Source organism: Xiphias gladius, chromosome 1 (genome assembly GCF_016859285.1).
Source record: "Xiphias gladius isolate SHS-SW01 ecotype Sanya breed wild chromosome 1, ASM1685928v1, whole genome shotgun sequence".
NCBI lineage: Eukaryota > Metazoa > Chordata > Actinopteri > Istiophoriformes > Xiphiidae > Xiphias > Xiphias gladius.
The window spans coordinates 32219272-32231566 of NC_053400.1; the positions used below are offsets into that span (position 1 = coordinate 32219272).

Below are 12295 nucleotides of genomic sequence, written 5' to 3' on the forward strand. Positions count from 1 at the left end.
TTAACACTTGACCCTGATGGCTCTTCACTGCGAGAGTTGACTGGTACGCCACCTGAAGGCCAATCAAAAAACAGCGCTGGAAAGACTCAATGATGTATGTGTGAGTGAGAAAGTGAGAGAGAGAGAGAGAGAGAGAGAGAGGGTGAGGTATGAATAGAATAGCTCTGACGTGAGCCTCTTATGTCACCTCATCTTCCCTCTTTTCTTCCTTCCCTCCTCCTCAAACTTCCATTCGGGGTGCTGTTCTCTGCTAACTAGACAGCTCAGCGGCGGTTGTGTTGGTGTGTATAATTAAGGCTGGACCCGGCAGATAGATGCCTAAAAGAACGGACCCCCACACCCCCCCGTCAGTCTGCACTATCTTTTCATTTTGCTCCTTCACTCTCTTGCCCCTCTCTTGACATGAATCTCCCACTTTACCCCAAGCAAGATCTCAAACTGCTTTTAGGGACGAAAAACAGAGGTCGACCGGGGAGTAATTACGCTTCTGGGATGAAAATGCTGCAACATAACAGCGGAGGAATTATTATACAATAAGAATTTATTCATGTAAGGCAGGAAAGAGTTACTAAGCTGCACTGTTATCCTTGAAAAGCCCTTCCGTTCATTCTGTCACCTCTACCTGAACAAATTACTGCTGTGATGGAAAAGTATCGTGACGCCACCTATTTTCATGTTCTTCTTTCTTTTGAAACATGCCGTGATCACACATGGGTTCAGGAAATACCACCGTCCTCTTGGACATGATGAGAAAAGGACAACAGTCAAGCCGAAAGCGAGCAGGGCTATTTTTAGCGCCTGGATATTTGGCATTTTGGAGATATGAGGCTGCGATGAGAGGTTTGTATCTGATACTGGGGGACCGGGCAGGGAAAAAAGACCTCATTTTTAAAGATAGAAGAGGAAGTAATGAGAGCCCAGCGCTTTGTATTCGACGTGGGGAAAGCATGCATTAAACTAATACCCGAACACACACAAGTACACACACCTTGATTATATGCTTCTTGAACTAATAGCAACTGGAGATATTGGAAACACAGAGCTCATTAGAATCTGTGTCGATTGTAATACAAGTGTAATACATTCACAGGGCAGGGACACTCAGGCCAGTGTTAAAGCTGACTGACCTGATAAGGGTGCCGCAAAGTCTGATCTTCCAAACTTAAAGGGGGAAAGAAAAGTGAATAAATGAGTTGAGAAACGTAAGAAATGCAGATGCCCCCACACAGGACACGAGGGGTCACAGCACGGTTTGCTGAGTATGAAAGTGATTCATATGGTGTCGTCTTCGCAGTCACCAGATCTCAACCCAGTCCTATGGGAGATTTTGGAGCAGTGTTTTAGAGAGCGCTCTCCACAACCATCATCAAACCACCAAACCAAGGAATATCGTTCGGAAGAATGTTGTTTATCCCTCCAGTAAAGACTCGGCGAATTGCTACCGAGGAGCGCTGAGGCTGGTTTCCTTTTAATTTATCTCCCGTCTGTTTCTGTCGTGACGAAACGGGGATTTTTTTTTTTTTTTTACTGTGATGGATTTTAGCACCACGTTGGGGCACTCAGACAGTTCGTACCTCCTCCGGGGCCGCAAAATTCGCAAAACCTGTTATTTAATGACAGAAAATGTTAAGAAAATGTAGCAGGAATGAAAAAATAACCCGGAGAAGATCAAAGCATTTAAATCAAAATGCGAAACAATTACCAGCATTAACAGACGCTAGCGTTTGTTCGAGTTTACTAAACTGCAGCAGGAGGAACGAGGCTCCCGAGGGTCTGTTCGGCATTCCTCGGCATGTACGGGATGCGTCCAGGGCATCCGGTCTGTTCGAGAGCTGGTATCAGCAGCAGTTGAGTCGAGTGGACAGGTTTGTACGTTGTGCGTACACCTACGGCAAGCCCCGAGGGGAAAAAACACGCCGGTCAGTCACCGCCTGCGCTGCTCAAAAGCTACACTTGTCACGCAGTACTCAGCTAAGTTTTTACAACTAATAGGGTCGTGAATGCCTTCAGTTATTTCGCCGGCAGTTAGTTTGGTGACATATAAAAGGCGAGGAGGCGGGAGAAGGTGAAAGCGGTTGTCAGCGTCAGACTTCGGGTGTGAGCATATGGCTGCTCCCCGGAGGCCTTACGCACCAGTGTAAACTCGACTCGTATCGAAACCGTAAAAATACCATTAGAAAAGATTCGTTTGTTCGTTTTTGGCCGGCACTATTTCAGATGTGCTGCTCCATCTTCATGAAAGCATTCACTAGGGCCTGAAGCTTGGCACTCTGGTGTCTTCGACTCATTAAGGCTACAAGTAATCTTAATTATTCGTGTTTTCATTATTACACTTTTGTTTGATTTTTATTATTAATTGTCCTTCCCTTATCTGTGCAGACTGGAGACTAATCCAGCATAGAAGGCAAGGGGCTGTGTGCATCCCAAACACCTTGCCAGTCCATCACATACATACAGTGTTTCAGCGTTTGCCTCACAGTAAGAAGGTCCAGGGTTCAGATCCACTGAACCGGGCCTTTATGTGCGGAGTTTGCTTGTTCTGCTCGTGCCTGTGTGGGCTTCTTCCCACAGTCCAAAGACGTGTAGGTTTGGTTAGACACGCTTCTCCTTTTGCCAATAAATCTGATGCTTGTTAGATTTACTTTCCTCCAATTGTATGGAGATGGAAAAATTGCCTCCAAGTGTAAATGTGAAAATCATTATAATCTTGTTTTTGCTGCACAGGTGTAAAACAGGGGTTTGGATTCTAACAAAAATTGAATTAATTAATTTTTCCTCACGATATCAAGACGGTTGGACTGAATGTCCTATACTGACAGCAGGGTCCAATTATGTGTGATAAAAGCTCATAGAGGTCAAAAAGATCTGAAGGTCTGGGGATTTTTCTGAAAACTATCCTCAGTGATTTCAAGCTGGAATGGATCAACTGATCAATAAACTCTCGTACCGGTAGCAGCTGGAGGGACAAAGCTGCAGACTCTCGACCCTGAATTGAACACGTTTGGACTCCAATAACTTAGGGGCAAACACACTGTGATTCCAATTGTTTTTCCAAAAAATAGAAGAAAAACAACATTTTAGTAAGCTGGTGGCAAATAAATACCCTGCAAGTTCCAAATCTATTACATTTATTTGTCCTGTCTTTGTTTGTTTTTAAAAAAAAGCTGCACTGGTCAATAACACTGAGCAAATGACTGAAAATTATCACCTGACTCTCCAAAAAAAAACAAAAAAAAAACAACGGCTGTAACTAATATCTCTGGACCTTTTTAGTGAGTTTCAGCTCATTGTTTATCTGTCCGGGCTACAACTTTACTGTTCTCATAGCGTCGTTTTCGGTCCGCAGCAGGCGGCTGTACTCAGAGGAAAAGCTGCAAATACCCACTGACCCACTACCTGCTCAGCAGCAAGCAGCAGACAGACACAGTCAGAGACCAGCTGGCGAACACGGCGGAGCATTTAGCAGCTAAAAAGCCAGAGATTTCCCCCAGGAGCTGGTGGAGACCAAAACCAGAGCTAAAAGAGAGGGAATATTGGACTTATGTTTGTTAGATGGCCAGAAACATGACTCCAAATGGATAAAAAATATTGCTCTGTGTCTGCTGGATATGTAAATAGGGCACTCTTTGCTAATACATTTCCCATAACTTTATGTTTATGTCAATGTTGTGTTTATAGCTTCCTGCGTTGCCAAAAAGTGGCCAAAAATCTGTGAATGTAGGTAAAAAAAAACTGAAGAAACATTTAAAAACTTTTTTTGAGCTTCTCTCGGATTTTTTTTCTAACACCAGTTTGTAATTCTGAGGCTTCCGTGTTTTTGTTTTGTTTTTTTTACAAGAAGCTGTATAATGTTTATTCCCAATTACATCTATTGCTATAGTGCTGGAGCACAGAGCTATACTGTTGAGTAAACCGGCTCTAAATATAATCTGTTCTGCTAAATAGGCCGTTATTCATGCTGGAGAGGAAAAAAAACACAATCTGAGGGAAGATTGAGCCAAATCACCTCGTGTCTTTAACATTAGACCGAAAGAAACAACAGAGAAACAAATCAGAACAGGGAAGCGAGCCTTTGACAGACGATCGTCAGGGACACGGTGCAAAAAAACGAACGAACTCACGGCTGTGAACGAAACAGCCTGGTCGTTGTGAATGAAACGTTGAATTGGCGTCGCAGTCTTTAAAAGCGGGGACGAGAGGGAGACATGAGTCATGCAGCCTCGTGCGCAATCAGAGCCTCCCGCTCCTCCGTCTCCGTCTCCGCCGCTGGACCCGGACAACTCGAGCGCAGAACTGAGAGTACGACACCGGCTACGACGGCAGGCGGATGATTCCCCCCCCTCTGCCCACACTGTGTGTAAACCTCCATCCTCTGCATTGTGACAGCCGGCTCAGTAGTTATATAACAGGCGAACTCATATGGATAAGTCGCGGTGCATCCGGCGCGGCGGGGCACATTTTTATTTCACGGTAAAATCCGTAAAAACCACAGTAACGGAAGTGTAAAGTTCAGAGTTCGCTTTGCAGTATTGTTTGCGTTCTAATTTTCAACTGCTCCTGCCTCTGATGTTAAGCCCCAAAGTGCCAATTCCTTTACAGGTTCATTATGATGCTGTTAGACTTTTGCTGCACACAAACAACTTTAATTCACCATGATGCTTTGTCCCATGTAGCATTTGTATAATATACAAAATCAGAATAAACTAACACTGTATAATAAGTTGGGTTTGTTTTTTTAAAAACAGTTTCTTCAAAAATGTGTAAAACTGTGACCCTGCTCGTTACTGGTGAGAAGGCCCCTCTACAGAAACCACTTCACTGGTTTAACAAATCCCCCCTTTCCCTTCATCCTCTGGGGCCCCTGGGTCCCTGCGCATCAGACCAAGGGTCAATTCTGAAAGTCAAAGCAACTTTCAAATTCAACACCCCCCCAACAAGGATCCCGGCTGCCCTGATGTTACACCAGAGGCACCGACAACGACGCCGAACGTCAGCCGGTCCTTGGCGCCGTGCGTGACCAAGAAAACCCAAAACGGCACCGAGTCACCAAGTGTCGGCGCAGGGGTGGCTGCAGACGCCCCTTCCGAGGTGATGGTGCAAAAGTAACGTATTGAAAAGTGGAAGACTAAGTAAAGCCACGTCCCCAGACTCGCCGGGTGACAGACGCGCACCCTTGCCGTTATTTCAGGTTACACCGATCGAGTCCCAGGGGTGTGCGCTTGCCGGACCTCACAGAAGTGACCTCATCACCCAGGCAACGAGTGGCCCACCACTCAAATCGGTAACGACCCCCTGCCGCGCTGCCCCTGTTGTTGTTGACTTTTGGAGGCATATTTTGCCCAGCAACTTTTACGGGATGACTCACTCAGGGCGGCTGCTACGCATGACAAAGAGAAAAAATCAAAGGATAAAGGTGGAGCGAGCAGATGGCGGGAGTCAGATAAAAAGGTGCTCGGACGCGGAGGAGCGAGTATCCGAGACGGGGACAGGGGCCACATGCTGCCGCGCACCGGGACCATGCAGAGCTCCAGGCTGCCCAGCGGCGCGCTCCTCTGCGCGCTGCTGCTGCTCTCCGGCGCCGCCGTAGCCGAGGTGCAGGACACCGAGTCCGAGGAGGAGCTGAGCCCCCGAGCCCTGCGGGACTTCTACCCGAAAGGTCCGAACCTGACCAGCGAGAAGCAGCTGGTAAGCCCCGCGCCGCCGCTTCCACTCTGCATCGTTCCATCGAGCACATTGGTTTTTTATTTTTCATTTCTCCCGCATGTCACTTACTTTGAATTTCAGCGACACTCTGCTAAAAAGGGACCGTCGAGCTTAATGCGAACCGAACTCAATTCAGAAATCCACGCATTAAAGATTCCTCCCCGCCGCGTAACTTCTAGCTGGCGCCATTCGTGACACATTTCCCGCTGTGTGTCATCAATTCGTGTCCTTTTAAGACAAAATGTCCCTTTTTTTTGTTTTTATGCTGAAATACATTTTGCCAGTGGAAATGTTTACCTCCACTAGAACCTCCACGTCCATCGCCAGCCGGCTACAGATTCTTAACCAATCGCTTTTGTTGCATTTCCCCCCTCAATTAATCATACGACACCTGAATGGATGTTTTCTACTTGTGTGTGTGTCCGTTGCTGCCACAACAACAAAGGCAGACTGGTGAAGTGCTTCTGCCGTTTTTGTCTGTTTCCCGGCAGCTCGGAGCTCTCCAGGAAGTTCTCGAGAAGCTGCAGGCTAAACGGCTGCCTCTGTGGGAGAAGAAATTTGGCCAAGTCCCCACGGTAGCGTACACACTGGCAGATGTTGCATCCCACGTCGCGTAGATACATGTCGGACCGCGCGGCTCTTAACGTTTCTCTCTCTCTCTCTTGTCAGTGTGATGTCGGGGAGCAGTGCGCCGTGAGAAAAGGCGCTCGGATCGGAAAGATGTGCGACTGTCCCCGGGGAGCTTTCTGTAACTTTTTCCTGCTGAAGTGCTTGTGAGCCCCGGGGGATCCGAATGAAGCTTTGGCATGGGAGGAGGAAAAAAAACAACAAAAAACAAAAAAAACAAACAAAACAAAACAAACAAAAAAAAACACTGTCACTCGATTCCTTTGTGATTACTGTCATATTTTTTCATGATGCAGCTGAGGAGCAGGTGGGGGGGGGGGTGACCGCCCTACCCCGACGAGCAAGGACTGTAGTGGTTCTATGATAAGTATATCTTTTTAAAAGTATATTATATCACAGAAAAACTATAAGTCTCCGTGGGGGGGTTATGCTGACGCACGGGAGGCGAGGAGCGCCGCAAAGAAGCGGGAAGCTACTGTAAATACTCAGAAACCGGTTTATGTCTGTGGGGGGGGGATCATTGTTGTGATGTAGTAGGAGCTAAGAAGTAACGCACCAGGCAGAATAAACCCGCCGCACGCCGCACCACCACAGGACCACACGCGCACTGTAAAGTCTCAACAGCAATACCATGTAACGGGAATACTAAAGTGATTGTTGGCCTGGGCGGGTCCAGAGTCTGTCCTCTGAACCCGAACTGTTTTGTTTCAGATGAGTGTTTTGTGTATGACTCGTGAAAATAACACCAACAACAATAAACTGTGGATCGTCTCGTTTTTGTAAAGCAGCGGAGTGGCCTCACTTTTCTTTCAAACCTGGGTGATTTGGTGCAAACGCGCGCAGGCCGGTGCCTCCGGAGTCAGTCCTGCAATGCGCATGTCTTGATTCTGCTTATCTATTCATCTACTTACTTATTCTTTGACGATTTCAAGGGGGTCGTCCAATATTTGAACCATGACGTGATTGTGACCGCAATCTGTGACGTCAGTCGTCTGGGTGTATGTGTGTGTGTGTGTGTGGGGGGGGGGGGGTTACAATGCAACCTAATTCCCCTGCGGATGAAGCAGCTGTCAAACCAACTTGGTGATTGAAAACTAAAACTGATTATGTGAAAAACAATCACAGTTGATTGTAACCTCATATCTAAGCTTTAGGTCACACGTGTCCAGATGTGTTTGGCAGTTTTCTACTCAAAGCCCCCCCTCAAGCCAAAAAGGGGTCTCCCCCTTCACTTTGCGTGCTTGGGCTCCACTGTGCGGAATTAAAAATGTGCAGAGTTCGTTTTCACCTTCGTGCGCCGGGGAGGTGAAGCTCCCCCGCGCTCCCCCGTTAAATCCGAATCCAGGGTGGGCACGTATGTACGGGATCTACTGACATCGTAACTAGTTTGGAGCCAGTCGTGGTCGGTCACTAGCAGATGAACGACCTGGAAACTTTCAAACCACAAGCGCACAAACTCCGAGAAAGAACTTTCCAGTGAAGTGGGAGTTATTTTGTGTCCGGTGGTTAAACTTTTGAGATGAAAAATATTTAGAGATTCTGCATTTTTCAACATCGGACAAGAATCAGGTGATTTGGGGAATTTTTTTTGCCACTTTTTTTGTGGGAAAACCACATCGGACACAAAAAATTATTCAACGAGTATTTTACTGGTGTGTGTCTGAGGGGATCTGCCTCTTATTCACTTTTTCACAGGCACACACACACACACACACACACACACACACACACACACACACACACACACACAGCGTCACGCCACCAACCCCCCGGTAAAAACCGACAACCCTCTCTACCCCCCGAGCCGCAGCTGCCCTACAGCCCAACCTTTCCTACGGGGCTGAAAAGTCGTGCCCGCACTGCGCGTTGTACGAACTGCGTCAACCATCTACAGTTCAGCCGCTTCCTGTAATGGACCAAGAAATAACCGTGCGAATTACTGTCAGTCTGAAACGGTGAGTTCTCTATCATAACGGGAGAAAGGAGCTCAGAGCTTTCACTGAAGCTGAGGATGTTACATACAAAACTTTACAATCAGTTTAAACTTACATGCATCAATATTATATTTATTTAAAAACAGGCGTCTGCTGATGAGAGCCGGGCCTCTCAGAAAAGAGATCTCAGAGTTAGGATCGAGAATCGTTGAGGTTCACGGAGTCATCGGGGAGAGTTCAGGTGTTGATCTGTCCAGACTCAGACAAAGTGTCTATAAAGTGGAGATGATTTAGTTCCATGGCCGCTCTCGCCGGAAGCGGGCGCCCGGCTAAGATGACACTGAGGCGCAACACAGAACGATCGATGGGGTAAAAAAAGAACCCACGAGGGAACGATCGGAGCCGGTTAACGTCTGTGTTCACGAGTCTGTCGTACACGGATCGCGGTGCGCGGTTGCGTTGGGCCCGGTGTCCGTGGCACGACGGGAAGGAGGAAGCCGCTGCACCCGCAAAAACAGGAATAAAAGAAAAAAATCACCGCGCACCTGCGGATTGTTCGGGTAGAACACGCAGCGCTACGTCTGGTGTGAGAAGTAAACTGCGTACCAGCATGAAAACATCATCCCAACGGTGAAATGCGGCTTCGCTCGATCTTAGAGGGGAAAATGAATTCCCAAGTTTATCAAGGTATCTTGCAGGATGATGTCGGGGGGGGCGTCCGCCAGCTGAAGCTCAGCAGGAGTCGGGGGACCCAACAGGACAATGACCCTGAACATCCAAGTAAATGACTTCAGACAAAGAAAATCCACCTTCTGGACTGGCCCAGACCCCAACCCAGTAGAGAAGCTCTGGAACAAGCTCAGAGAGCCGTTCACACCGGACATGCTAAGAATATAGTTGAGCTGAAGCAGCTCTGTGAAGAAGAACGGTCCAAAATTCCTCCTGAACGTTGTGCAGGCCTGATCCACAGCTGCCAGCTCTGGTTCAACGTGTTATTAAATCCAAGGGTTCACTTACTTTTCCACCAGCACTGTGAAGGTTTAATGAGTGTGTTCAATAAAGACACGAAAGATCAGAGTTATTTTTGTGATATTTGCTTAAGGACAAAGTGTTTGTCCATACTTGGAATTTAAGTCAGATTTTATGACCAATTAATGCAGAAACCCAGATCATCCAAACAGGTTGACTGAGTTCTTCTTTCCACAGGGATAATAAAAACGTGCTGTTCTGCATAGTGAGCGAATTTACTTTTGATAATTGTATGTTTTGCTGCTAATATTTCTGCAATTTTGAATCCAGGGCTTTGACTCATAATAGTGTTGCTTCTTTTACTTAATTAGAATGACCTGAATACCTCTTTCAGCACTGCTGCATAGCCACTCCGCGTCCTCAGGTTACGCTGAACTGTTCACTTCTTGTCAGAGCACAATAACGTGTGTTACGACACCACAGACCCCATCACAAGCGAAAACAAAAAAAATAAATACTGGAGAGAAGCTGATCGATTGTGAGATTCAACACCCGTCATCACGACTGGAGATTCGCTGATTGAAATCGTTGTCTCAAGTTCCCTCTGGTAATATTTGACTTGGGCAGCATCATCAGAGTCCACATCACTGTGCCTATTTCCTATCCGACCTTTCTCTCTGCTTCCTGTCGGCAGTCATTAGTAATGCAGAAGAGACAAGTACAAAATGTTGACTTTGTCCGTTTTGGCCTGGCTGTGTCTGTGTGTGTGTGTGTGTGTGTGTGTGTGTCACCATTTGGGAAGTAAAACGTGGACCTAAAGGCAGACTGCAGTTGGTGCTGTCGACACTTCCCGGAGGTCTCCCCCTAGTATTAAGATCACTCACCGGAAGTGATTTCTTACAGAGCGAGACGTCATCTCGAGTGATGGTGTGTTGGACGACCTCGGGAAAGTCAGAAGTGTATGGAGCCTTTGTTTGACTGGGAAAATATAGTTTCACTTGTTTAAATAACAGGGATTTTTTTTTTTGGCCTGCAGGGATAACAACATCATCCGGCGCATTTATTCACCAGTCCAACGCATTGGTCCAGATTGAAATATCTCACCAAATACAAGACATTCCCGGTCCCTAGAGAATTGGTGCTAATTATTTTGGTGCCCCTCTACATAAGAAATATTGGATTGAGATGAATTTAACTGGGCACATTCATGCCCCACGGAAGAGGAGGCGCTTCCATTTTGGACGCTCCGTTTAAAGCTTTATTAACTTAAGCGACCCTCAGAGTTATTGGTGGCTATTTTACAGAAGTGTAAAAAGAGCTAGGGAGCTAGCTGTTTTTGTCTGAAATGAAACCTGTAGTCATTTTTAAACAGCGTGCTCCCCCTGGATAAATTTTCCACACAAGAGAATCGTTTGTGCCTCTGGAGAAAGCTAGCATTGCTTTAGATTTTCTTCTTTATTTTCTGTTGATATGCGAACACTTACATGTTTTATATTCAGCCAGGAGTGAGAGCAGATCGTCAGAATGAGAAAACCCCATCAATCTTTCCTTTATGGAACACTTTCAGAAACCTTCGGACAATTAGAAACATTCACGGCGGTTAGACTGACTATAAATCTATTTATCTTAGTTCCCGAACAGCAATACTTTCTCCAGACGGCGGGAATTTGTTATTGATTCCTCAGGGAATTGCCTCCAATTCCGATAGAGATTGCCTGTGTGGCTGATAAAGGCTTTTTTCACACACGGAGACAGCCCAAAACCTGCAGCAGTCGCCCATCAGGAGAAATGATTGTTTGTGTGAGATAATTTGACGGAGACGTACAGAGTGAAAAACAGAGATGGCGACGGAAACACTGAGAAGCCGAAGGAGAGAAAGCGGCGCGGGACGATTGAGCGTGTGATGGATGGAGACGCAGAGCCGGTGACAAATGATACAGCCTGAAACAGAGATTGCTCCGTGAGAGTGACAATGTAAACCAATCAATACATCAACAGCAGACGATGCTTGAGGCACTGAAGTTGATTTATAATCTGTAATCACTAATATGTGAACAAACGCACACAGAGCTCCAGCTGATTTCGCTTTGTTCCTGTTGCACAAACCGTACAAACCTCATGTTACGTGATGACTGTGACTGTTATTATCACTCGGTGCCATATAAACGCAACGCCCGTGGGTCGATTCTGGTCACGGACCTCTGCTGAATGCCATACCTCTCTCTCTACCTGTCACTACCACTACTTCTCTCCTTGGTACTCTCCAACAAATGCAAAATAATAAAAATATACAATTAACTCAAAGAGAAGAGAGCCCCGTCGTACCACAAAGCCTTTCAAAAAGAACCATCGAGCACCACAAAGCATATGAGCATGTGCTACGAAGAACCAAAAGTTTACCGCAAAAAAAGCCCCAAATCGCAATAAACTACACACGAGGCTCTGGATGTGGTTCTACAAAGAACCACAAAGTACCGTAAAGCTTATGAGAAAGTAGCAATACAACACATCAACATACCTCAAAGTTCCATTAAGGTTACTAAAACACATGTACACAGGTAACACAGTCATGTGGTACCCGTGCTCCTGCAAGGTACAACAATGCACCAGAAAATACCACAAAAGACAACAAAACATTTAAAAAAAGGAATCAATCTAATATCACAAAAAAAAACCCCAATAATTACTACAGAGTACCATAAACTACCAGAAGAAAACACAAAATCCTGGACGTGGTATCATAAAGACTCACAATGTGCCACCAAGTGTAGCAACAGGCACCGAATCGACACACACTTCAAGGACGTACCGACATAACAAGTGCCACAAAGTTCCAAGAGGGTTTGCTAGAGACCGCGCACAAAGCTTAACAAAAAGTGACGCAATAAGCAAAAAACTAAAATGAAAGGCTTTACAGAGAACCAAAACACTACAGAGTTCCATCAAGCTTACTAGGAGTCGTCACATGCTACTGCTGTACCACAATGTACCAAAATATATCACTAAAGAACGACGAAGGTTTCTAAGCCAAAAAGTAACACAAAGCGCCTCAAAGTGTGACG

The 12295-nt window shown here is 46.1% G+C and overlaps 1 protein-coding gene across 1 annotated transcript; it reads left to right on the forward strand.

Annotated features, from left to right (window-relative positions):
- The first annotated feature begins 5493 nt into the window (after positions 1-5493).
- Positions 5494-6539, forward strand: LOC120792679 (cocaine- and amphetamine-regulated transcript protein). Its single transcript, XM_040131917.1, has 3 exons — positions 5494-5685; positions 6195-6278; positions 6373-6539. Exons 1-3 carry the CDS (start codon positions 5497-5499, stop codon positions 6478-6480), a joined length of 381 nt encoding a protein of 126 aa, XP_039987851.1. The 5' UTR covers positions 5494-5496; the 3' UTR covers positions 6481-6539.
- Positions 6540-12295: the final 5756 nt, after the last annotated feature.

Bases quoted from the DNA above. Each gene is read 5' to 3' on its own strand.
- LOC120792679 (XM_040131917.1), top strand. From the start codon at position 5,497: ATGCTGCCGCGCACCGGGACCATGCAGAGCTCCAGGCTGCCCAGCGGC. The intron at 5,686-6,194 runs GTAAGCCCCGCG...GTTTCCCGGCAG, and splicing joins TGACCAGCGAGAAGCAGCTG to CTCGGAGCTCTCCAGGAAGT. The intron at 6,279-6,372 runs GTAGCGTACACA...CTCTCTTGTCAG, and splicing joins AATTTGGCCAAGTCCCCACG to TGTGATGTCGGGGAGCAGTG.